This window comes from Theropithecus gelada, chromosome 1 (genome assembly GCF_003255815.1).
Source record: "Theropithecus gelada isolate Dixy chromosome 1, Tgel_1.0, whole genome shotgun sequence".
NCBI classification, from domain to species: domain Eukaryota; kingdom Metazoa; phylum Chordata; class Mammalia; order Primates; family Cercopithecidae; genus Theropithecus; species Theropithecus gelada.
In genome coordinates, this window is record NC_037668.1 from 17,241,673 (window position 1) to 17,268,769 (window position 27,097).

At 41.8% G+C, this 27,097-nt stretch overlaps 1 protein-coding gene across 1 annotated transcript in view; it reads right to left on the minus strand.

Annotated features, from left to right (window-relative positions):
* Positions 1–787: 787 nt before the first annotated feature.
* Positions 788–27,097, minus strand: part of THEM4 (thioesterase superfamily member 4) — a 44,541-nt gene continuing 18,231 nt past the window's right edge. The window contains exons 2-6 of the mRNA XM_025397126.1: positions 22,219–22,405; positions 15,151–15,310; positions 14,213–14,323; positions 3,077–3,201; positions 788–1,003 (exon numbers count right to left, since the gene is read on the minus strand). Of these exons, the coding sequence (XP_025252911.1) occupies positions 963–1,003; positions 3,077–3,201; positions 14,213–14,323; positions 15,151–15,310; positions 22,219–22,405 (624 nt within the window). The 3' untranslated portion in view covers positions 788–962. The remainder of the gene's footprint in view (positions 1,004–3,076; positions 3,202–14,212; positions 14,324–15,150; positions 15,311–22,218; positions 22,406–27,097) is intronic.

Genomic DNA, 27,097 nt, shown 5'->3' on the forward strand with positions numbered 1-27,097 from the left:
CAGCATGTTTCAGTATTTCATTCCTTTGTATGGCTGAATAATAGTCTATTATATGTATGTATGTATGTATGTGTGTGTGTGTGTGTGTGTGTACCACAATTTGTTTATCCCTTCATTCATTAATGGCCATTTGGGTTGTTTCCACATTTTGGCTATTACAAATAATGCTATTATAAACACTAGTGTACAAGCTTCTGTGTGGATGTATGTTTCATTTCTCTTGCATTTACACCTAGCAGTGGAATTGCTGGGTCATATGGTAACTTTTTGGGGAACTGCCAAACTTTTCTGTAGCAGCTGCACTATTTTGTATTCACCCAGCAATGTATGAAGTTTCTATTTTTTTTTTACATCCTCCTTGACACTATTTTTAAAAATAAAAAATTATAGATTAGCCTGGCCAACATGGTGAAACCCCATCTCTACAAAAGATACACCAAAAAATTAGCCAGGTGTGGTGGTGGGTGCCTGTAATCTCAGTTACTCAGGAGGCTGAGGCAGGAGAATCACTTGAACCTGGGAGGCGGAGGTTGCAGTGAGCCCAGGTCGCGCCATTGCATTCCAACCTAGGCAACAAGAGCGAAACTCCACCTCAAAATAATTATAATAATAAAATTAAAAAATTATAGGCATTTTAGTAGGTGTGATCATTGTGGTTTTTATTTGCATTTTTCTAATGATTAGTGATGTTGAGGATCTTTTCATATACTTGTTAGCCATTTCCGTTATCTTCTTTGGAGAAATGTCCATTCAAGTTCTTTGCCCATTTTTAAACTGGGTTCTTTGTTGAGTTGTAAGAATTCCTTATATATTCTGAATGCTAACACCTTTTTGGCTGTTTTGGAAGGTCACTGTTGGCAGGCTTCTCCCTACGAGGATTCAGCAGTGAGGAAGCAGAGTATTCGGGGGACAACTGCTTCTTCTGGAGGGGAGAGAATGGGATGGAGTTCAACAGCAGCTCTTTATGTCAGACTCTTAGCAGGATTCAGCTTTATAAATATGCCTAAACAAACAAAATAACAGCAGATGATTATTTGTCAACTGACTTCAATCTGATGGACTACTCTAAATGGAAAGACATATACAAAAGAGGGATTAGATTCACATTTGTCCCTTCAGTCTATCTGTCCACTCTCATTTTGCAGCCAAATTAAGAATCAACTTTTGACTATCACAATACTGTATTACCTCTCCCTGGGTAACCAGGTCCTCACCACTTGGCCATTTCATGGTTCATTACTACTTCCATTAGAGATAGTCAGGGAAATGAAAAGAACTAAAATTACAAGAGAGCCATTTGGCACCTTTATGATACTGAAAGGTTTAGTGAGACAGGAAGTATAAACCACAGCCTGGAATGGAGTACTTAAATTGACTGTGGATTTAAATTATTATTTTCTACCTGCTCCTTTTATCCGTCATTCCTGCAAATGCTTCATACTTAAGAGGAAAAATAAATTTCTTAAACAAGATACAAAAAGCATTAGCCATAAAGGGAAAAATGTAATAAATGCAACTAAATTGACATTAAAAACTTCTGTTCATAAAGAAGATACCTTAAAGCAAATAAAAGACAACTTACACACCATAAGGAGGTATGTGCGACTTATATATCCAACAAAAAAAAATTGTTCTGATATAAAATATACAAAGAATGTCTATAAATCAGTAAGAAAATGAGAAATGGAAAAAAGCTAAACAAACAAAAATTTCACAGAATGGGAAAAAATATGGTCAATAAACATATGAAGAGACACTCAACCACACAGGTAATCAGAGAAATGCAAATCAAGATCACACCGAGAAGTCATTTTATAATCATTTGACTGGCAAAAACAATGAAGTCTGACTTCACTAATTGCTAGAGAAGATGGGAATCTAAAGAATCTCATATATTGCTGGTGGGAGTTTAATTTGGTACAGGCTTAGAAAACAATTTTGCATTCCTCTGTAAAGCTGAACACTCGCAATACTCTACCACCCAGAAATCCTATTCCTAAGTATATGCCAAGCTCTTGCCCATGCACACCACCAGGAGACATGAACAAGAATGTTTATAGCAGCCCCGTTGGTAATAGTCAGAGGCCTGTCATCGGAAGAGAGACATTCATTGTGGGATAGTCACACGTGGAGTATTACACAGTGGTACAAACAAGTGAACACAGTCAACAACGTGGATGAACCTCAGTACTCCTGGGAAGTAACAGGTCATGTGTGTGATTTTCCTGGGACAGTCTACACACACATAAGTATAGACATATTTTTCTTATTTATGGCATCACAGTATTTCACCATTTTTTAATGGCACATACATACAATATAGTTTATAGGTGAGCTGTAGTTCTTTAACCAGTCTCCTATTGATGGATAGCTATGTTTGCCATGTTTTGCCATTTTTGTTTTTTTTTGCTATTGCAAATAATGTTGCATGAGTGACACAATCACTGGAACCTGATAGCAATCTAACACATTATAATTTTGCAGTTATTATACCTGTGAGATAAAGTCCTGGAGGTGAGTTAAAGGACACATCACTTTGTAAATTTTTTTTTTTGAGACAAGGTCTGGCTCTGTCACCCAGGCTGCAGTGCAGAGAGGTGCGATCTCAGCTCACTGCAACCTCCGTCTCCTGGGCTCAAGGGATCCTCCTACCTCAGTCTCCCAAGTAGCTGGGACTACAGGCGCACACCACCACGCCCAGCTAATTTTTTGTGTTTTTTGTAGAGATGGGGTCTTGCCATGTTGCCAAGGCTGGTCTCGAACTCCTGGGCTCAAGTGATCCTTCCACCTCAGCCTACCAATAGTGCTGGGACTACAGGCATGAGCTTCTGCATTGGGCTGTAATTTTGATAGATGTTGGCAACTCGCCCTTTACTAGCAATGTATAAGAATATCTTTAACTCGTTCTTTGCATGACAGGGAATTAAGAATTTTTTGGCATGTGTGGGTTATCATACCTGGGCAAAAAACCAAACCAAACCAAAACACCCCCCTGACCCCCACAAAACCCAAATCAACCAAAACTCCCAACCCAACCCAACTAAACCCCAAGAAAGAGATAAGACCAGCTTCTTACTTGTCGCCTCTGAGTATAGGGTCTGCTCATCAACACTCTGAACATTACAGGAAACAAAAAATTTCCTTCCTTCAACTTTATCAAGTTGGCTATTTATCATAACAACAGAGCAAAGAGGGATAGGTCTGCAGAATAAAAAGAAAAAGGAAAAAAATCAGTTTTTATCTCACTTATGTAACATTAAAAGATGATCAAGTACATGACAAGGGGTAGACATTTATGACACCTGACAATGAGTATTGACTGCCTTAAACAATACCTCAAGGGCTCTGACACCAAGAGCCTCTCAAGCTCCCCTTCTCCCAAGCACCACTGCTCTCAGGTGGCTCCTGGGCTACAGTCCCTGGATGTCTCTCTGGGCTTGTTTCAAAGGGATCATCAGGAATTCCAGCTCTGTGATGGCAGAGACCATCCCATCTGGAGATCCACTGCAAAGTCCTAAGGGAGCTGAAATCCTTTAAAGAAGTGAAAACAGGGCTAACAGATGGTCCCAGGCAGCTTCTCTCATTTCTTCTGTCATAATCAACATTTCTCATCCAATTCTGAGTAATGGTCACTAGACAGACACCTAATAACAACAAATTGCTGGTAACAGCTTACTGCTCTAAGTCAGTACTGTCCAACAGAACTTTCTGTGATGATACAAATGTTCCATATCTGAGCTATGCAATATGGTAGCCACATGTGCCTAATGAGCACTTGAAATGTGGCTAGCATAACTGAGAAGTTGAGTCCTTAAATTTATTTAATTTGAATTAATTTATACTTAACTTTAAATAGCTACATGTGACTAGTGGCTACAGACGTTTCTAGGAATCCTGGAGATACATATCACCATGAAAAGGATATCTCTTTAAAGCTGAAATTTCAGTTGGTTGAAACAGAAGGTAGAGCACGGAAATGTGTTTCGTGCTCCTATGGTAACTACCCAGCAGATGATGGAACTACTCCAGGTAGGAAGGAAGTTATCACTGTGATGATCTCTCTGCCCAGTTTTCCTTTCAATGACCTTTTAATACTTCCACTCCCATTAGCTTTTCCTTTGCTCTTTTGTTGAGCCAATTCAACATTTACTAAGAACCAGGGGACATCAGGTGTTCTCTCCAGCCCAGCATCTCCCTTTTCTACTAACATGACTCTCTTCATTTATCCACCCCCTACTCTCCCTTCATTCTCTTCATCTCTCTCTCTTTGATACACTCATGTACCCGTTTTGTTAGGGAACCACATCTCCCTCATTCTTAGCCCATGCAGGTTGACTGGCATTGAATAATGATCCCCCCACTCCACATACACACAGTGACCAGTTATGGGGGTGGGCACAGGCTGAAACAGTCAATCCTGGAACTTGTGCTGGAGCCCTTGGGCTGGGTTCTTTTTCTCTGAGGTGCTAGGCTTACAAGACACAAGGCTGGCTGGCCTGGCTGGTGGCCATTGTGCCACTACACTGGGAAAGGCTACGGGAGGATGAAGCAGATCTAGAAGAAAATGTGGCTGAGATTCCTAATGACATCACTGAATACCTGCTCTCAGCAACACTTGCCTTCTCAACCGTACAAGCCAATATGTTCCCTTTTTTGCTTAAGCTAGTGAGAGTTAAGAGTTGCCCTTGTAACAGAAAGTCCTAGACTTGTAAAGAGACTAACAGAAAATGTTTCAGAAAATACAAAATAATGTTAACAACTATAGAGCATAATTTTCTAAATGTAACTAATATTTAAGCACAGATCAATTTGGTTGGGACAGGAAACTGGCTTTAGCTTGTTTTCCTTCATTTAGCTAGAACACTTGACTAGATTTGTATTAGAGGCAGAAAAGTGATTAACAAAGATAAAAGCAACATTTAAAAAGAAAAAAATTTCTTTTATTATGTTTATATATGTCTACACACACACACACACCAGGAAGGCATAACAAAGCCAAAAGATAACTCTTTGAAAAGACTAATAATCTCTGGCAAGATAGATCAAGACAATGAGAAACAGCATACATACATACTATTGGGGTCAAAAAGAATATAGATTTAGCTGAATTTTTTTTAAAAATTGAGAATATTGTGAATATTATGAATAACTTTATGTCAATACATTTGAAAATGCAGATGAAATAGAAAAAATTTCAAAAATTTATTAAAACGAAGAATAAAACTATTAGAAAGCCTGAATAGTTGGGTAAAGAAGACACTGAGACTCTAAGAGGAAGGAGGAGTCTCACTGTGAAACGAGCTTGGGTCTCTCAATCACTTCATGGGGGTAAAACCCTCACTGACCAGGATAACCACATGGGACTATTAGGTAAACCAAAAAAGCCTATAGGTTTAAAGTAGTGGGATGTAGCAGTTACCCTAGCTAATGTTACTCTAATTTACTATAGTTTTTTTTTTAAAAAGTTCTTTTATTTTTTTACCTCAAGTTCAATGTGGCCAGAACAGTGGCTTGTAAGGTTCTGATTCTGTAAAATCTATTGAGACTTAATTTATAAGCCAATACATGATCAATTTTTGCAAATGTGTGCTGGGAAAAAGAAAGTGTGCTGTTCTCTAATTATTGGAGAGTTCTATGTTTGTCTAATAAACCATACTTGTTATCTTGTGTTGTGGTGTTTAAATTCTCCGTTTTCTTTTTTCTTTTTTCTTTTTTTTTGAGATGGAGTTTTGCTCTCGTTGCCCAGGCTGGAGTGCAATGGCGCGATCTCGGCTCACTGCAACCTCTGCCTCCCGGGTTCAAGCGATTCTCCTGCCTCAGCCTCCCTAGTAGCTGGGATTACAGGCGTGTGCCACCATGTCCAGCTAATTTTTTGTATTTCTAGTAGAGATGGGGTTTCACTGTGTTCGTCAGGATGGTCTCAATCTCTGACCTCATGATCCACCCCTTGGCCTCCCAAGGTGCTAGGATTACAGGCTTGAGCCACTGTGCCTGGCCTAAATCCTCCATTTTCTAATTGTTTTTTTCTTTTTTCGGAGACAGGGTCTCAGTATGTTGCTCAGGCTGCAGTTCAGTGACTATTCACAGGAGTTATCATAGCACGCTGCAGCCTCGAACCCCTGGACTAAAGCAATCCTCTGCCTTAGCTTCCCAAATAGCTGGGACTACAGACGTGCACCACCTCACTTGGCTCTGAATTTTTTTTTTTTTTTTGTCTGCTTGACCTATCAATAATTGAGAACAGGCTGGGCGCTGTGGCTCACACCTGTAATCCTAGCACTTTGGGAGGCCAAGGTGGGTGGATCACAAGGTTAGGAGACCAGCCTGGCCAGCATGGTGAAACCCTGCCTCTACTAAAAATAGAAAAAAATTAGCCAGGCATGGTGGTGGGTGCCTGCAGCTACTTGGGAGGCTGAGGCAGGAGAATTGCTTGAATCCAGCAGGTGGAGGTTGCCGTAAGCTGAGCTCGCACCGCTGCACTCCAGCCTGGATGACAGAGTGAGACTCTGTGTCGGAAAAAAAAAAAAATTGAGAACAATGTGTTGGAATCTCCCACTATATAAAGGTGGATTAGTCAACTTCTCCCTATGATAAAGAGTTTTATTTATACTCTTTATTAGATGCATATTGATTTAGAATTACCTACTATTGAACTGAATCTTTTATTATTACAAAGTAGCCTTCTCCATCCCCAATATTACTTTTTTGACAGTTCATTATTTTTCTGATCCCAGCTTTCTTCTGGTTAACTTCTGTGTAGCATATTTTCTCTTCCTTTTAAACTTTTTGGTGTCATTTAAAAAATATGTCTCATATAGTTTCTAGTTTTTTACATTTAAAAATTCAATTTTATAATCTGTCTTTGAACTGATGGTTTGGTCTATTTATAGAGAGTCATTACTGATTTATTTAGACTTATTTCTATCCTCTGATTTAGGCTTATTTGACTTGCTTTTTCTAACCATTTTTTCCTTGCTTTTTAAAAAATTGAGTTTTACTACTTGTTTGATCTTGTACTGTTTTAGATATTATACACTCATTTTCTCTTAATCATTCTCTATACTGAAAAATATGAGGATGTATAAACATTAACTCTGTTCATCTCCTCCCAAACTACATGCTGTTATCCAGTATTTTAGCTGTCCTTTTGTTAATCACTATAATTTATTTATCGTAAATTTTTATTTTTATTATTTTTAGAGATGGGTTCTCCATCTGTCCCCTAGGCTGGAGTGCAGTGGCGCACTCATAGCTTACTGCAACCTTGAACTCTTGGGCTCTAGTGATCCTCCTCCCTCAACCTCCCAAGTAGCTAGGACCACAGGCACGAGCCACTGCAACACACCAATCCTCAAAATTTAGACATCAACATTCCTTATAGACACTATTTAGATTTTAGTTATCTACATGTTTACCAATTCATTTGCTCATGATTCCTCCTTTCATCCTCCTGCCTGTTGGGATTGCTTTCCTTCTTTCTAAAGTCCACCATTTAGGAGCTCCCTGGGTGTTGTCCTGCTGTTCCATAAATTCTCTCCATTTGTTTGAATGACAGTACCTTCATTTTGCCCTCATTTTTGAACTTTAGCTGTGCAGAGAGCATGACTTCAGATTGACATTTTCTTTTGGCAGATGTTTTATTGTCTTCTGGCTTCTACTGCTGCTATTGAGAGGTTTACTCAGTGTAACGGTGCCCTCTTGCTTCTAAAAAGAGTGCTCTGCAATGGCTGTTCTGTCTTAGCTCTGCTTTTAAGATCTCTTGGTCTTAAGTATTCTCCAATTTCTCTATAATGTCTCTAGATATACTTTTAAAATCTAGCTTGATATATATTGCTTTCTATATTGTCAAATCATGATTTTCTTTAGCTCTTGAATATGCTGACCCATTATTTCCTTAAATACTGAATCTTTCGATTCTCTTTATTCTATTTGTTCTAGGACTCTAATTAGCATGTTAGATCTTTTTATTTGTCCATTATAGCTTACGCTCTCTATATTTTCCATTTTCTTTTTTCTCTGTGCTGGATTCAGGATAGTTTTTTTTTTTTTTTCCTCTCTCTCTCTGCTAAACCTAGATCTGAAAATAATAATTAAAAAGCTTCATTTAGGCCAGGCATGGTGGCTCACGCCTGTAATCCCAGCACTTTGGGAAGCCGAGGCGGATGGATCATGAGGCCAGGAGTTCGAGACCAGCCTGACCAACCTGGCAAAACCCCATATCTGCTAAAAATACAAAAATTAGCTGGGCATGGTGGCATGTGCCTGTAATCTCAGTGACTCAGGAGGCTGAGGCAGGAGAATCGCTTGAACACGGGAGGCGGAGGTTGCAATGAGCCGAGATTGCACTACTGACTCCAGCCTGGGTGACAGAGAGACTCCATCTCAAAAAAAAAAAAAGCTTCATTTAACATATTAAGCTGCTAGCTCTAAATATATTAACTGTGATCCTCAAAGTATCTTTTTAAGAAAAGCATTATTGTCTTTGGTTAATGGATGAGGAAACTGAGGCTCAGAGACGTTAGGTAATTTGATAAAGCTATATGGCTATTTGGTGGCACACATCATCAGTCTGATTCAAAGTTCTGCTTCCCACTTTGCACTTGAGCTTGTTTCATCTGCCAAATGACTTAGTTGAGGTGGGCATGTTGATGTATTTATGGGATATATCTCAATACCACACTAGAACAATGGGTGACTAATTTAGTGTTTTTAGTAATACAACCACCACCACCATCACTGAGCATATGGATCTGATAAATGAACTCTTGATTAAATTTCAGTGGAAGGGGAAAATAACTTGTAGGGAGAAATGATTCGAAGGTTTACTGGACTGTGAGATTATAAAAATCATGAGAGTTTGTATTAGTTTGTTTTCATGCTACTATAAAGAACTACCTGAGACTGGGTAATTTATAAAGAAAAGAGGTTTAATTGACTTACGGTTCTGCAGGGCCGGGGAGGCTTCAAGAGACAATCATGGCAAAGGTGAAGGGGAAGGGGAAACAAGACACATTTTACATGGCGGCAGGAGAGAGACAGAGAGAGAGAGAGCAAGGGGGGATCTGTCAAATGCTTTATTTTATTTTATTTATTTATTTATTTATTTATTTATTTATTTATGAGATGGAGTCTTGCTCTGTTGCCCAGGCTGGAGTGCAGTGGCACAATCTCAGCTCATTGTAACTCCCAGATTCAAGTGATTACCTGCCTCAGCCTCCCAAGTAACTGGGATTATAGGCATACACCACAACACCTAGCTAATTTTTTTTTTTATTTTTAGTAGAGATGGGGTTTCACCATGTTGGTCAGGCTGGTCTTGAACTCCTGACCTCAGGTGATCCACCCACCTTGGCCTCTCAAAGTGCTGGGATTACAGCCATGAGCCATGGTGCCCGGCCTGCCAAACACTTTTGAACCGTCAGATTTCGTGAGAACTCACTATCACTAGAACAGCATCGGGGAAACTGCCCCCATGTTCCAGTCACCTCTCACCAGGTCCCTCCCTTGACACATGGGAATTACAATTCTAGATGAGATTTGGGTGGGGACAAAAGCCAAACCGTATCAAAGTTACAAAATGTCTAAATTTTTAGTGAAAATAAAGGATTTTATTGGGCTTTTTTTTTTTTTTTTTTTTTTTTGAGATGGAGTCTCACTCTGTTGCCCAGGCTGGGGTGCAGTGGCACGATCTCGGCTCATTGCAACCTCCATCTCCCAGGTTCAAGTGATTCTTCTGCCTCAACCTCCCAAGTAGCCCGGCCTTAATTGTGTATTTTAAAGGAACAAGCGCCGGGTGCGGTGGCTCATACCTGTAATCCCAGCACTTTGGGAGGCTGAGGTGGGTGGATCACCTGAGGTCAGGAGTTTGAGACCAGCCTGGCCAACATGGTGAAACCTTGTCTCTACTAAAAATACAAAAATTAGCCAGGTATGGTGGTGTACACCTGTAATCCCAGCTACTTGGGAGGCTAAGGCAGGAGAATCGCCTGAACCCAGCATGCAGAGGTTGCAGTGAGCCAAGATTGCGCCACTGCACTCCAGCCTGGGTGGCAGAGTAAGACTCTTGTCTCAAAATAAAAAATAAATGAATAAATAAAGGAAGGAAGGAACAAGCTTCCAGAATGTGTTGGCTACAAATTAGAAACACAGTGCCACAAGATTATTAAAGTGATCTGAGCTTCTGATAAAAAAAATACAGAATGAAAAGCAATTGAAACTCTAAAAAGCAAACAAAAACCAGAAGCCTAGGGATTATCATTTTCCCTTTTCAAGAAAACTATTGAATGCATTTTTAAAGCTTTGTTTTAAATTCTTGCAGTGGAGTGATATTTAGAAGTAACTCCTGTGTTATCTATCCACAAGAATTCACATTTACCCCTCTTGTTCCTGCATCAGTCAGGTATCAAAGAAACCTTTCTATATAGACTGCCCACAAGGTAGGGTAGTTATAATAGGAAAATGGAGAGAAAGAAATGACATTTCACAGTTTTTGAGTTTCTAGTAAATTCAGAGGAAAGGTTCTGACCTTTACCAGCCTACCTTTCTATCAGGGTAATCTCTTCAGTTCTGTATTTCTGTTCACTTTCAGCTGTGTTAAAATAGTCCTTTAACATATTCACTGAGGTATTTTTTTTGTTTTTAAAAACAATTACACTTTCATCTCCTTTTTTTTTTTTTTGAGATGGAGTCTCACTCTGTCGCCCAGGCTGGGGTGCAATGGAGCAATCTCGGCTCACTGCAACCTCCGCCTCCTGGGTTCACTGCAACCTCTGCTTCCTTGCCTCAGCCTCCCAAGTAGCTGGGATTACAGGTGCGCACCACCACACCCAGCTAATTTTTGTATTTTCAGTAGAGACGGGGTTTCACCATGTTGGTCAGGCTGGTCTCAAACTCCTGACTTCATAATCTGCCCACCTCAGCCTCCCAAAATGTTGGGATTACAGGCGTGAGCCACCATGCCCGGCCTACACTCTCATTTCTAAAAGTTTTGTTAGGTTCCGTGGCAAACCTGCCTAATAATTTTTATAGTTTATTGTTGTTTTCTCTTTTTGTGATTTAATCTTTTATTTATTTATTTTTTGATGGAGTATCATTCTGTTGCCCAGGCTGGAGGGCAGTGGCACAATCTTGGCTCACTGCAGCCTCCATCTCCCAGGTTCAAGTGATTCTTCTGCCTCAGCCCCCCAAATAGCTGGGATTACAGGCACGTGCCACCACACCTGAGTAATCTATTTTTTGTAAAGTCAGGGTTTTGCCATGTTGGCCATGCTAGTCTTGAACTCCTGACCTCAGGTGTTCCACCCGCCTTGGCCTCCCAAAGTGCTGGGATTACAGGCGTGAGCCACCGTGCCCAGCCTCATCTTTTATTTCTTTAAATATCTCATACTTTATTCATTTATATTGTGTATTGATTATCATGATATCTTAGATCCCTGAGGTCTAAATCTTGTTTCTGTTGATAGTCACCCTTGGTAGTTTCTTTCTTTGTGTATTTGGTACAGGATCTACTTGTTTTGAAGAAGGAATGTCCTTTAGCATTTCTTGTTTGCCATGTTGCATGAAGAAATAGAATTAGGAGCTTCTCAACTCATGTGTCATGAGTGGGTCATTGGTATGCTGAGATACTTACCCTTTCAGCTAGCTAGTCATCACTATTTATGACCTGCTTTGTCTATTATCTTAATGTGCTAGGCACAAGGAAATAATCAAGTGGGATATTTGGATCAGAGGGCTGGAAATTATTCGAAATCATTAAGGAATAATCTTGCTTCTTAAAGGAAGTAAGGTAGATTAAGGCATCTGATGATTAATTGACACTGCAAATTATTTTCTTTTTTTTGACACTGCAAATTATTTTCAATTAAAATATAATCCCAGGTTGTTATCTGTAGCATCCTGAATCAAGTAATCATATTAAATTTCATGTTATTATTACTATTATTATGAACCCAAATAACTGTATACAAAAAAACAGAGCCCGATAAATATTCAATTCTAAACTACTTATAAAATCCAATACTTTATTCTGGTCTTTAGTCATCAACTAACAGAAGACAATAGAAGCTGTGTGTTGTAGTGAAAAGTATCAGATTTGGTGTCATAAGATGTGAGCTCTAATCCTGACTAAATTGCTCTCTATCCATATGACTTCAGGTAAAACTTCTTTTCAGTATGTTTTCCAATTGTGGGGAACAAATGAACAGCAATGCAACTGACTTTTGTGGATGGTTTATTGGGTGGGACAAGCACTAAGCATAGAGTGTGGCAGGTTCTGTTCCCCATTTTGCACTTGAGTACGTGGAGTATGTGCTTAAGACAAAAACACTTTTTGAGATAAACCGCAATCTAAATACTTTGTTTCAGCTTGTTTTCAAAGTAACCTTTTACATTTATTTTTTAGGAAGGATGTTGTACTTCATTATTCAACTTTATTTGAACATGGAAAAATATTTTTGAAAACATAGGACATGGAAAAATATTAAAAACGTAATTTTTAATATATTTTTTATCATGTTAAGAAAACCCAGATTTCTAGAATCTAATTTATAGTCATAAAATAAAATATTGACCATCTGTAAATATGTCAACTTTCCCCAAATTAATCTCTAGAATCAATGTAACTGCTATTAAAATCATTAAAAGGAGGTACAATGACAATCGGGGTTTAAACGTTAAAAATCTAAGGCACAACTAGGAATAGAAAGAAACTCTCTCAACATAATAAAGGCTATTTATGAAAACCCTACAACTAACATCATGCTAAATGGTAAAAGATTAAAACCTTTTTCTTTAAGATCAGAAACAAGACAAGGATGCCCACTTTTGCCACTTCTATTCTACATAGTACTAGAAGTCCTAGCCAGAGCAATTAGGCAAGAAAAAGAAATCAAAGGTATTCAAACTGGAAAGGAAGAAGTACAAAGATGACATGACTTTGTATATAGAAAATCCTAAAGATTCCACAAAAACCTGTTAGAATGAATAAACAAATTCAGCAAAGCTGCAAGATGTAAAATCAACACAGAAAAATCAATTGCATTTCTATACACAAACAATGACTAATCCTAAAAGGAAATTAAGAAAATGATTAAGGCCAGGTACAGTGACTCACTTCTGTAATCCCAGCACTTCGGAAGGCCAAGGCAGGCAGAGCACTTGAGGCCAGGAGTTTGAGATCAGCCTGGTCAACAAAGTGAAACACTGTCTCTACTGAAAATACAAAAAGTTAGCCAGGTGTGGTGGTGCATGCCTGTAATACCAGCTACTTGGGAGGCTGAGGCATGAGAATAGCTTGAACCTGGGAAGTGGATGTTGCAATGAACAGAGATCATGCTACTGCACTCCAGCCTGGGCAACAGAGTGAGACTCTGTCTCAAAAAATAATAATAATAATACTAAAAATAAATTTAAAATATCAAAGAATAAAATACTTAGGAATAAACTTAACCAAAGAGCAAAAGTCTTATACACTGAAAACCACAAAACATTGATGAAAAAAATTAAAGACACAAACAAATGGAAAGACACCTGTGCTTGTGGACTGAAAAGACTTGGGGAGTTGTGTGTGTGTGTGTGTGTGTGTGTGTGTGTGTTTACAGTTGGGGTCTTGTTTTGTTGCCCACCCTGGAGTGCAGTGGCATGATCCTAGCTCACTGTAGCCTCGAACTCCTGGGCTCAAGCAATCCTCTCAAGAAGCTAGGACTACAGATGTGCACTGCTGGGCCCAGCTAAATTTTTAAAAAGTTAATTTTGTTACGTAGTTGATGTTGGTGCTCCACCCAGAGCCCCTTAGATCCTTTCTTCACTTATTTTGGTTATTTTCCCTAGAGTCTGCTTTGCTCAAACACAGAGACCCTTAGAAGTACTTGGAACTTTATGGTCCCTCGGATGGCCCCAATCCCATGACCGATACATGTGAGAGTATGAAGACTCTAGCTCCCTCATCTGAGATAGAGACAATTCTGAGGCATAAATTTCATTCTAGAGCTCCCTTGTATGATCCAGCTAAAGCTATGCTTTGCTGGACTTTTGAGAGTTCAGCCTTGGTTGACTTCTTCATATTCCCTGTCCTGCTTCTCCCACTCCCTTGCTAGTTTCCTCTGGGAGCACTTCTTTAATAATCACTTGGACACAAATTATGGTCTCAAGATCTGCAACTGGGAACCTGACTTAACAACACCTAAGGATAAATAGAGAATTACTATGAATTTACCTTTTATAATTGATGTTGAGATTGGCAGTCACGACGACTCCCCCAGCCATCAATGCACACATACCAACAGTACTATCAATCATGGTTGCAATGGCACCTCCATGAACGAATCTGGTTACAAGAGTGGAGGAGAAATGTTTTCAGAAGTTCTGAAGATAGAGAGCCTCTTGAAAGAGAGAAATTATCCAAGCATCTTCACACAATTTACTTATGAAAGGTCCACTTAGCCCATGTTCAGCGTACTGAATGCCAAACACTATTTATGTCCCCAACTTTACTTTGTTCACAGCATAATAGTATAGTCTTAAGTATTTGTAATAAAACCAGAACTTAATAGTAACCAGATCACAAGCAGGCAAAAAGCTAAAATATAATTTAGAACATTTATATTATATTTTTATTATTAGTCAAGTGTGGTGTCATGTGCCTGTAGTCCCAGCTACTCAGCAGGCTGAGGTGGGACGATCGCGTGAGCCCAGGAGTTCGAGGCTGCAGTGAGTTATGATCATGCCACTGCACTTCAGCCTGGGCAACAGAGCAAGACCTTGTCTCACAAAACAAAACAAACTATACATACTCATTGTTTAGAAATTTAGGTAATGCAAATATGAAAAAAAAGAAAAAAAAATTTAAGACCCATAATACTACCCACCTAGTCAGTGACAAGCCACTGTTAACACATTAATGATATGCTCTCAAACTATACTGTTGCCCTGTGCCCTATAATATAATGCTCTTTAATATATTGAATATTTAATCAATATTAATAATATAGATAAGATGTTCTTTAATAATGTATTATAAACATCTTTCCATGTCAATAAATATACATCTACATGACCATTTGAAAATCTTCATTGTAGTCCACGGACAGGACACATGGTGGCACTGTAAGATAACATTTTTTTAGATCCACACTTTCAGGCTATCATTCTTACCCAGGTGGTCCTTCCAGGTAAGGGCCTCCTTGAAATAAGCAAACCATCCTTTTCTCGACGTCACTGTAGAACATCACGTATTCAAAGCCCAGGCCATCATCAAAGCTTCTGGTGAAGAGCTGGGTCTGTGACATTTGTTCTTCTTTCACAAGCTTTGGGTCTATAGAAAATGAGGTGGATGGCAAATGAGAACCAAGGGTGAGAGAAATGCCATGGCAGAGCCAAGCACCTGTACCCTGCTAGAATCACATGTCAATGGATGATTGACTCAAATGTCCACAGGGTGCAAAATTAAAAGGAATGGGAGGGTCTCAATGAAACAGAAGATAGGATCTTTGCCCTTGTGGAATTAACAGTCCAACTGGGGACAGGGTCAAACAGACATGAAATCAAATCAAAGTACCCACACATGGCAATCAGGAATACAGTATATAAATGCTAACAATATACTGAATAAAATAGTACGGTAAAGACAGAAACCCTTCTTGGAAGAACTGTGGTTTAAATGCAATTTACAGAAAATAAAAAACGTTAATAGAAAGGAGGTTTCCCTGGCAGACATGAGTTTAGCTTGAATCAGCAACAGGGTCAGTTCAGCCCAATACTCATGTGATTGTGATTCTAAGCCCCCAAAACTGGCAGTTAGAACCATTAGGGTTCATGAAATCAGACTGTGGGTTGTAATCAGGTTTTTTTCTTTTTTGGACGGAGTTTCGCTCTTATTGCCCAGGCTGTGGTGCAAAGGTGTGATCTCAGCTCACTGCAAACTCCGCCTCCCGGGTTCAAGCGATTCTCCTGCCTTAGCCTCGCGAGTAGCTAGGATTACAGGCGCCCACCACCACACCCGGCTAATTTTGTATTTTTAGTAGAGATGGGGTTTCTCCATGTTGGTCTGGCTGGTCTTGAACTCCTGAACTCAGGGATCTGCCTGCCTCGGCCTCCCAAAGTGCTGGGATTATAGGCGTGAGCCACGGTGCCCGGCCATTTACTAGGCTTTAAAAAGAAACAGAACACTTAGATAACAGAACCATATACTCTGGGTAAATAATAGTGTACTTGTTTAGACAATTTTTTTTTTCACTTACAAAATTGTGAGCAAGTTGGGGGAACTGGACTGAGTCAAAATATAGGTCACTTCAAAATAAAGATTGAAAGCCATTGCTCTCAAGAAATGGTGCGGCCAGGCGCGGTGGCTCAAGCCTGTAATCCCAGCACTTTGGGAGGCCGAGATGGGCGGATCACGAGGTCAGGAGATCGAGACCATCCTGGCTAACACGGTGAAACCCTGTCTCTACTAAAAACACAAAAAATGAGCCGGGCGTGGTGGCAGGCGCCTGTAGTCCCAGCTACTCGGGAGGCTGAGGTAGGAGAATGGCGTGAACCCGGGAGGCGGAGCTTGCAGTGAGCTGAGATCCGGCCGGCCACTGCACTCTAGCCTGGGCGACAGAGCAAGACTCCGTCTCAAAAAAAAAAAAAAAAAAAAAAAAAAAAGAAATGGTGCATTTATCCTTTTGTATCTGTTTTAAAATTTAATCCCCCTACTCACCATTCTTTCATATCTCATCATGATTTGCCACATGTAAAACTCTTTCTTTCTATTGAATTTATATTTACAAACGTGGAAAAGGATACAGATGAGAGCATCCAGGAAAAGTGGGGAGAGGGACAGGAAGGATGCCTTTTACTTAGGTCATGAGCATCCCAGGGCAGGCACCCTGTCTTTTAGACCTTGCATACCCAACAAATGGCACAGATGTGCACATACTATATACACTTAAGCAGCTGTTGAGTGAATTGATGGTTTAGAAGGCCGGACAAGGAAACTTAAAGTTGGGGATCAGTATTATGGTGCAGTGGAAAGAACTTTGGCCCGTGAGTTGGGAAAATTAAATTACTGGCCTACCTCTGGCCTAGAACTCACTCTTTTGCACCGTACTTTATCCATACAATGAGGAGATAAAATAAAATGAGCTCTAAGATCTCTTCCCGCCGGGCGCGGTGGCTCACACATGTAATCCCAGCACTTTGGGAGGCCGAGGTGGGGGGATCACGAGGTCAGGAGATGGAGACCATCCTGGCTAACACCGTGAAACCCCATCTCTACTAAAAATACAAAAAATTAGCCGGGCAAGGTGGCAGGCGCCTGTAGTCCCAGCTACTTGGGAGGCTGAGGCAGGAGAGTGGCGTGAACCCGGGAGGCAGAGCTTGCAGTGAGCGGAGATCGCGCCACTGCACTCCAGCCTGGGCGATAGAGCGAGACTCCGCCTCAAAAAAAACAAAAAAAACAAAAAAAACAACCATCTCTTCCAACTCTGACATTCCAGGACTTCAGGATAAAATAGGTGTTAAGCGGGCCGGGCGCGGTGGCTCAAGCCTGTAATCCCAGCACTTTGGGAGGCCGAGGTGGGGGGATCACGAGGTCAGGAGATCGAGACCATCCTGGCTAACACGGTGAAACCCCGTCTCTACTAAAAAATACAAAAAACTAGCCGGGCGAGGTGGCGGGCGCCTGTAGTCCCAGCTACTCGGGAGGCTGAGGCAGGAGAATGGCGTAAACCCGGGAGGCAGAGCTTGCTGTGAGCTGAGGTCCGGCCACTGCACTCCAGCCTGGGTGACAGAGCGAGACTCCGTCTCAAAAAATAAAAAAAAAAAAAAAAAAAAAAAAAAAAAAAAAAAAAAAAAAAAAAAAGATAGGTGTTAAGCGCTTCTAATTTTTTTACTTAGGAGTTTGAAATTTCTAGTCTAGATTATCAGACCTTGAGCTTATTTCATAAAAATGAGAAAAATAATGTCTGGGTTGAGTTAAAATGTAGGTCATTTCAAAATAAAGACCAAAAACGACTGCTCTCAAGAGGATGCATTTGTCCTTTGTGATGGTGAAAGAAGTTCGTTGGAAATGTAGAATCTCAGGTTCTACCTCTGACCTTTTGAAGCAGAACGTGCATTTTAACAAGATTCCTAGGTGCTTCATGTTCATTTTTAAGCCTGAAAGGCAATAGTATTTTAAGAAATGGGATAACACTGAAAATGAGATTTGCATTTTGAATCATTCTAACAGTTGAGTGGAGGAAGGGCTTTGAGGAGGATAAGAATGGAGACAGGAAACTACAAAAATCACAATCACCAAACTTATCTGCTAGATGGTGTGATTTTCTCTAGCAATGCTTAACTACATGAAAGCCTGTTCAAAGTAAAGATGGCAGATGGTTGGATTCATCCAGGGCTGGGGTTTTTCTAGGTTAAGTGGACTACAGAAGTTCAGATAGATGAGGGCTATGGGACCATGAGAAAGTAAAGGATTCAATTAACTCAGAAGGTCTTAATGAAATAATAATTGTTTCTGAGGGGCCTTTGAATAAGTAAGCTGCTGAAAGGAAAAATGCTATCATCAGAAAACAGGATGTTTAAATGTATGCATTTGGAGGCTGTGTACTGTCTGAAGATAAGGCTCAAGATGTTCATGGGAGTGTGTGCCTGGGGCTGGGGGATAAGAAAAGTTCATGGGTGATGAGGAAGCACATAAACTGAGGAGCCACTGTGTGGATGCTCGAGTTGCTGAGAATGCTGAATGGAGTTGGGTAGATAGTGGACCAACTGCTGAAATACTCAAACACTGAGGGAGAGGTTGGCAGATGACAGCAACCAGGAGGGGAAGAGGAGGAGGGTGACAAATTTAGATGGTATAAACTCAAAGAAAAGAGGGATTTTTTTTTTTTTTTTTTTTGACAGAATCTTGCTCTGTCACCCAGGCTGGTCTCAAACTCCTGGCCTCAAGTGATCCGCCACTTTGGCCTCCCAAAGTGTTGAGCCACTGTGCCCAGCCCAGAGGGCTTTTTAAGATGAGGGGAAGTAATGGTTTGAAAACAAGTGTGGGTAGCAAAGAGGACCTCAAACTCCTCTTGATTCTGAGAGGGTCAAATTTTAGTCAAGAGCTAATGAGGGTTGGATGAAGAAATGAGCAAAACCATGTAGGAATGGAACCCTGGAAAACATTGACATTTAAGGAGCAAGTAGAAGGAGGTGGGAAGATTGGTCTGAAAGGTTTATGAAAGCCAAGAGAAAATGTTTCAATGAGAATAAGACAGGGAGGTCTAGTACAGTAAGTGCTGAAGAATGCACACTGAATTTGGCACTTCAGTCACTAGTAGCTTCAACGAAGGTATTTCGGTAGAGCTGTTAGGGTAGAAGTCAGATTGTGCTGGGGTAAGGACAGTCAGTTGTGTGATACGCTAACAGTTGGAAGAGAATTAGTAATACAAACTACACATTTTTCCTCTTCATTTATAAAACAGAATAATTATTCCCTTGAGATATATCAGAGATTCTGCAAAGAATCTTAAGAACTCTATAATTTTTCTTGATTAGTTTTATTTTTGTTTTATTAATTCCTTCAGCAAATACTAAAGTATCTACCATGAGGAAACTGAGGCAAAGAAAGGTAAAGTGCCTTGCTCAAAGTTGCACAGCTTTAAATTGTGGAACCAGAATTTAAACCCAGGCACTAAATTTCAATCATTTAATTAAGAAGTTGTCAACTTTTGGATGGTCTCTAAAGCTGAGAGACTGCATGAGATTACCAATGGAGTGTGGAGAAGACAGGAGTACTAAGGACTGAGACTTGAGGGCACCCTAACATGAAGGGTTTGAGAATGGGGAGGAAAGAGCACAAAAAATTGAAAAGGAGGGACCAGTGAAGTGGAGAATGTGGTGTCCTGGAAATTACGTTCAAGTAGAAAGGAGTCACCAGCTGTGTCAAAAGCTGAGAGGTTAGTGGACTCAGCAACATGAAGGTCACTGGTACCCTTGGCAAGAGCTGTTTTGAGGGAGTGGGTTCAAGATAGGCTGGGCACAGTGGCTGATGCCTGTAGTCCCAGCACTTTGGGAGGCCAAGGTGGGGCAGATCACTTGAGGTCAGGAGTTCGAGACCAGCCAGGCCAACATTGTGAAACCCTGTCTGTACTAAAAATACAAAAATAAGCCGGGTGTGGTGGTGTGCACCTGTCATCCCAGCTACTTGAGACGCTGAAGTGGGAGAATCACTTGAACCCAGGAGGCGGAGGTTGCAGTGAGCCGAGATCATGCCACTGCACTCCAGCCTGAGTGACAGAGGGAGACTCACTCTCGAAACCAACAAAACAAAACAAAACAAAACAAACAAAAACAAAACAAAACAGAGAGAGAGACTGGGAAGAGAGAAATGCAGTTGTGGCATATTTATATGCTGACAAGAAACATCTAGCAGAGATGGATGTCCTTCAGTAGGCCAAAGAAAATGGAATGCAGCACACAAATGGAAGGCTGGGTCTCCCTGAGAGTGTGGATGGTTCACTCATAGCAGGAAGAAGCAGAACATCAGGCACAGATGCAGGGAGGAGGATATGTGAGGCAATGGGAGACTGGAAGTTCTCTTCTGACTGCTTTTATTGCCTCTTAGTGAGATAGGAAGCGAGACCAACTGAGGGTGAGAAGGGAAAAGAAAGTATTAGAGGCATAAGAAGAAAGAAAAAGGCAGAAAATAGTCATCCAGTAAGGGAGGAGAGTGAATAAACCAGGGAAACATGAAGGAAGGTTGTTGGGCAATATTAAGAGCCTTCTTTTTCTTTTCTTTTTTGTGGGGGGGAGACAGGCTGTTGCCCAGGCTGGAGTGCAGTGGCGCGATCTCAGCTCACTGCAACCTCTGCCTCCTGGATTCAAGTAATTCTCCTGCCTCTGCCTCCCATGTAGCTGGGATTACAGGTCCCCGCCACCACGCCCAACTAATTTTTTTTGTATTTTTAGTAGAGACGGGGTTTCACTATGTTGGCCAGGCTGGTCTTGAACTCCTGACCACAAGTGATCCGCCCGCCTCAGTTTCCCAAAGTGCTGGGATTATAGGCATGAGCCACAGTGCCCAGCTCAAGAGCCTTCTTAAAAGTCAGTTAAAAAAAAAAAACCACCACCCCTAAAGATGTGTTTGGATGATTAAAAGATAATGAGTAACTCAGAAATATCTGTGAATGATTCAATATACTATAATGACAGACATCTCTCATTACACAGTTGTTAAAACCCACGGAAAGGCCGGGCGCGGTGGCTCAAGCCTGTAATCCCAGCACTTTGGGAGGCCGAGGCGGGCGGATCACGAGGTCAGGAGATCGAGACCATCCTGGCTAACATGGTGAAACCCCGTCTCTACTAAAAATACAAAAAACTAGCCGGGCGTGGTGGCGGGCGCCTGTAGTCCCAGCTACTCGGAGGCTGAGGCAGGAGAATGGCCTGAACCTGGGAGGCGGAGCTTGCAGTGAGCCGAGATCGTGCCACTGCACTCCAGCCTGGGTGACACAGCGCGAGACTCCGTCTCAAAAAAAAAAAAAACAAAACAAAAAAAAAAAACCCCACGGAAAACATAACACAAAGAGTGAACCTTAAAACAAACTATGCACCTTAATTAAGAGTAATATATCAATATTGGCTCATCAATTGTAACAAATACACCACAGTAATAATTCAAGATGTTAATAACAGGAGAAATTAGGGGTGGGGAGGGGATGAAGGGTATATGGAAACTCTCTGTACTTTGGGCTAATTTTTCTATAAAATTATAATGCTAAAAAAGTATATTAGTAAAAAAACACAGAAGGATAGGAAGTGCAATGTGTGTGTTTTGGGTGTAGGGTGGGTTGCCCCGGGGATTTAGATACTGGGAGATGTGGGTGTAACCTGAGTGTTCTGAGCTTCTTAGGGTGATATAAACAAACATGGGATAAAGGGCGAAATGAGATTAGCTGATAGCCTCGAGACATAGAGGTGATAAGGTTGTAGGAGGGTGGAAGCTCTCTGGGGCCCTTTCTTCACTCTTGCTAATGGTGATAAGAATGCCAGGGTGGGAGCAGTCTTATTCTTGACAATAGGTTTTATGCGCTCCAATCTGCAAAATTTATTGTGATTTCTGGTCTATAAAACTGGTGACTATAGAATATAATCCTGCATTATACTCTTTCTTTTTTCAGGTAGTAACTAGTACTTCAATCTGTTCTTAGTTTTATATTTGATGCTCAGATATATTAATGAGAAAGTGGCTGTTTCTACCAAGCAAATGGGTTTTGAAGTCTTGAATCTTTTCAGCAGGTATACGTTTATATGAAGGCAAACGTTTCCAGGAGCCGTCTTCACATTTCTTCATAAACTGGTCAAAGAGCAGTCTTAGGTCCTTGTTCCAGCTGGGGTTGGGGACAGAATAATCCTTAAGAATGACTTCCTCAGAAGAAAATGACCTCTAAAAGACAGAAGAAAAAGAAGAGTGAGTAATGGGAGGTGCATTCTATTTCATAACATATTCTCCCAATTTCTAAGACTATTTTGCTGCTTTCTTCTCCCCATAAGCTTGTCACTTCAAAATGGAAGGGAATTTCAAGGATCACCTGGTCCAACCTCCTTGGGAAAATGAGAGATTGAGAGAGGGAAAATGATTTGCTCAACATCACTCAGCGAGCTATTGACAGAGCCAGCATTATGCTCAGGTCTGCTGATTCCATTCTTTTTTTCAAACTTTAATCAAGCACAGGTGAGCCCAAGACACTGGAGATGGAGGTGAAGAACAGACATTATCTTAAATGTTAAAAGCTCTTCCAGTGGCTATGCACAGGAACTCAGGGGATACGGGAGAAGTATTCATCTAGGATTAGGGGTTCAGGAAGGGGTCCTTTGACTTGAATATTGATTAGATAAGCAGAAATTAGCCAGCTGGAAAAAGTATTACAGGCAAAAAACCAAACCAAACCAAAACAAAAAGAACACTGGAATATAGTTTGGATGTGTGTTCCTGCTCAAATCTCATATTGAAATGTAATCCCCAATGTTGGAGGTGCGGCCTGGTGACAGGTGAATGGATCATGGGGGTGAATTTCTCATGAACGGTTTAGCACCACCCCTTGGTACTGTCCTCATGATAGTGAGTTCTCATGAGATCCGGTCGTTTAAAAGTGTATAGTACCTCGTGCCTTGCACTCTTGCTCTTGCTGTGTCCATGTGAAATGCCTGCTCCCACTGTGCCTTCTGCCATGACTGTAAGTTTTCTTGCTTCCTTTTCTTTTTTTTTTTTTGAGACAAAGTCCCACTCTGTTGTCCAGGCTGGAGTGTAGTGGCGTGATCTTGGCTCACTGCAACCTCCACCTCCTGGGTTCAAGTGACTCTCCTGCCTCAGCCTCCCAAGTAGCTGGAGTTACAGCCCCACCACGCCCGGCTATTTTTTGTATTTTTAGTAGGGATGAGGTTTCACCATGTTGGTTAGGCTGGTTTCGAACTTCTGACCTCAGGTGATCTGCCCACCTCGGACTCCCAAAGTGCTGGGATTACAGGAGTGAGCCACTGTGCCTGGCTGACTGTAAGTTTTCTAAGGCCTCCCCAGCAGCCAAGCAGATGCCACCATCATGCTTCCTGTATAGCCTGTAGAAATGTGAGTCAATTAAACTTTTCTTTATAAATTACCCAGTCTCAGGTATTTCTTTATAGCAACGTGAGAACAGCCTAATGCAGTTTGCAAAAGAGGCATGAAACAGTTTTGAAGGGCCTTATTACAATCATATGAAGGAGGTACTATTTATTATCCTCATTTTACAGATGATAAAATTAAGGCCTAAAAGAAGTTTGGCATTATTAGGGTGCAAGAGTGGAGCAGATGGCTGCAGAAATGCATATAAAACCTTAATACTAAGCTAACTGGCTTGAATTTTATCTGCAGTGCTCTCTGAGGGATTTTAAATGGGGAGTAACATGATTAGATCTTTCCATAACATAAAAGATAGTGGGAGTGTCCAAGATTGAAATCAGAGGGCCCTATCTGGAAGCTACTAGGGTAATTCAGGTGAGAAATCATGAGCGCAGGAAGCAGAACTTGGTGGGTGACTATTTGGATAAGGAGGGTAAGGGAAAAAGAGAAGTACAAGACCCAGTCCCAGGATTCTGAATCCTGCAATGAGGTGAATGACAGAGCCAATTACCAAAAAATATAGGAGAAAGTGGAGTAGGCAGCTCAGGGGAAAGTTCTTGGTGTCACAGTAACCACAGCTTCCATCCATCTATTTCTGTAGCACCAAGCACTGCTATTACTCCAATGCCCAGGCAACAACTAGAACATTACAGGGATCCTAGAGGACCTGGAAGACAAGGTGCGACTTACTAAGGAGCAGAACAAAGTGTATGCCCACAGACACCAGAAAGGAAAACTGGCTTTCTGGACTGCTGCAGATATCTTGGAACATGTAGGATCACAGAAGCTATTAACTCCATGGCATTCTACTTTCAGCCACTCTTACAATTCATTCAGATTTAATGTACCTACAATACACAGACTGCACCATAAAACCAAAACAGGGAGGTCACAGTATGATGGGAGAACCAGCTTTCTGCTGACAGGGGCTGGCTCCAATGCTGGCTTGGTGGGAAGAATACAGGGAACCTGTCTCAAAAACTCTATGGAAGAGGAGACGCCTAGCCTCCCAACCTACATCTTTCTCCCATGCTGGATGCTTTCTGCCCTCGAACGTCGGACTCCAAGTTCTTCAGTTTTGGGACTGACTGGCTCTCCTTGCTCCTCAGCTTGCAGACAGCCTATTGTGGGACCTTGTGATCGTTCTTAATTATTGTAGGAACATAATACATGTCGGATTGGGCAGAGTGATTCCTCCAACTTTTTTCAAAACTGTATTAGCTGAGCATGTGGAGGCATGCATTGTGAATTTTAGCTCAAGATTGACTGCAAAAACCAGCAATCCGGAGAGGACCCACAGACCCTCTGAAGGAAGCGGACTGCTCCTGCAGGACCGGGAGACATCCCAAACACTATGAGTGCCCCAACTGTGGACGTGGGAAAGAAAGACCCTTCTCTCCCGAACACACACCCCCACTGGGGAAGCTGGTCTGTCTGCAGGAGAAATTTCTGACTTTACCAGGAGCTGAGTCAAGTTAGAGAGCTAAGCCGAGCAAAATACAGGGGTAGAGGAAGCAGCAGAAAGGCCCTGGGAGCTCACTGGGTCCCCAAGCAGCCCATACCTGCCTGGCACCACAGGGATCCATCAGGAGGGTGGCCAAAGGAGCAGGGGGTAAAATTCCACAGGGAGAAGGAATTCTCTAGCTGAACTTTGTAACAGTTTCAACTGGGGAGAAGCCTCCTGGCCAGAACTCGGGGAGGGCATGAACCCAGCTTGCAGACTTCAGAGGTCGGGGAAGAACTAAAGCCCTTCCTTCTTTTGCAGCTGGGAGGTGGAAAGCCTCAGACAAGTTTTCAAGCCCATCTTGCCCTCCACCTGGAAACAGACTCGGGGCTATTGGAAGGCCACGGTGGGAGTGAGACCGGTCCTTCAGTTTGCATGGGAGCTGGGTGAGGCCGGTTTTCCCCAACTTCCCTGACAACCTGTATGACTCATCAGAGGCAGCCATAATTCTTCTAGGTATACAACTCCAGTGACCTGGGAATCTCACCCCCATCCCCCACAGCAGCCACAGCAAGATCCCCCCAAGGAGAATCTGAGCTCAGATGTGCCTAGCCCCAGCCCTACGTGATGGTCCTTCCCTATCTACCCTGGTAGCAGAAGACAAAGGGCACATAATCTTGGGAGTTCGAGGGCCCCGCCCACCACCGGTCCCTCTCCACACTACTACAGCTGATGCTTTCTGGAAAGTGCAACCTTTTGGCAGGAGGCCAACCAGCACAAAAGTAGAGCATTAAACCAAAGCTAAGAACCCTCACAGAGTCCACTGCACCCTCTGCCACCTCCACCAGAACAGGCCCTGGTATTCATGGCTGGGAGACCCACAGACAGCTCACATCACAGGACTCTGTGCAGACAACTCCTAGTACCAACCCAGAGCTGGGCAGACTCGCTGGGTGGCTAGACCCAGAAGAGAGACAACAATCACGGCAGTTTGCTCACAGGAAGTCACATCCACAGGAAAAGCAGGAGAGTACTACATCAACGGAACACCTTGTGGGACACAAAAATCTGAACAACAGCCTTCAGCCCTAGACCTTCCCTTTGACAGAGCCTACCTACCCAAATGAGAAGGAACCAGAAAACCTACCCTGGTAATATGACAAAACAAGGCCTGTCAACACCCCCCAAAAATCACACTAGTTCACCGGCAATGGATACAAACCAAGAAGAAATCCCTGATTTCCCTGAAAAAGAATTCAGGAGGTTAGCTGTTAAGGCAATCAGGGAGATACCAGAGAAAGGCAAAGCCCAATGCAAGGAAATCCAAAAAATGATACAAGAAGTGAAGAGAGGGCCGGGTGTGGTGGCTTATGCCTGTAATCTCAGCACTTTGGGAGGCCAAGGTGGGCAGATCACAAGATCAAGAGATCGAGACCATCCTGGCCAACATGGTGAAACCCCCTCTCTACTAAAAATACAAAAATTAGCTGGGTGTGGTGGCGCACGCCTATAGTCCCAGCTACTCGGGAGGCTGAGGCAGGAGAATTGCTTGAACCTGGGAGACGGAGGTTGCAGTGAGCCGAGATTGTGCCCCTGTACTCCAGCCTGGGTGACAGAGTGAGACTTCATCAAAAAATAAAAATAAAAAATAATAAAAAGAAGTGAAGGAAGAAATATTCAAGGAAATAGACAGCTTACAGAAAAAACAATATAAAATTCAGGAAATTCTGGACACACTTTCAGAAATGCAAATTAACCTAATCCAACAAAGAGAAAGAAAAAATAGCAAGAAAACATGAACAAAGCCTCCGAGAAGTCTGGGATTTTGTTAAACTACCAAACCTAAGAACAATCAGTGTTCCTGAGGAAGAGGACAATTCTTTTTTTTTTTTTTTTTTGAGACGGAGTCTCGCTCTGTCGCCCAGGCTGGAGTGCAGTGGCCGGATCTCAGCTCACTGCAAGCTCCGCCTCCCGGGTTCACGCCATTCTCCGGCCTCAGCCTCCCGAGTAGCTGGGACTACAGGCGCCCGCCACCT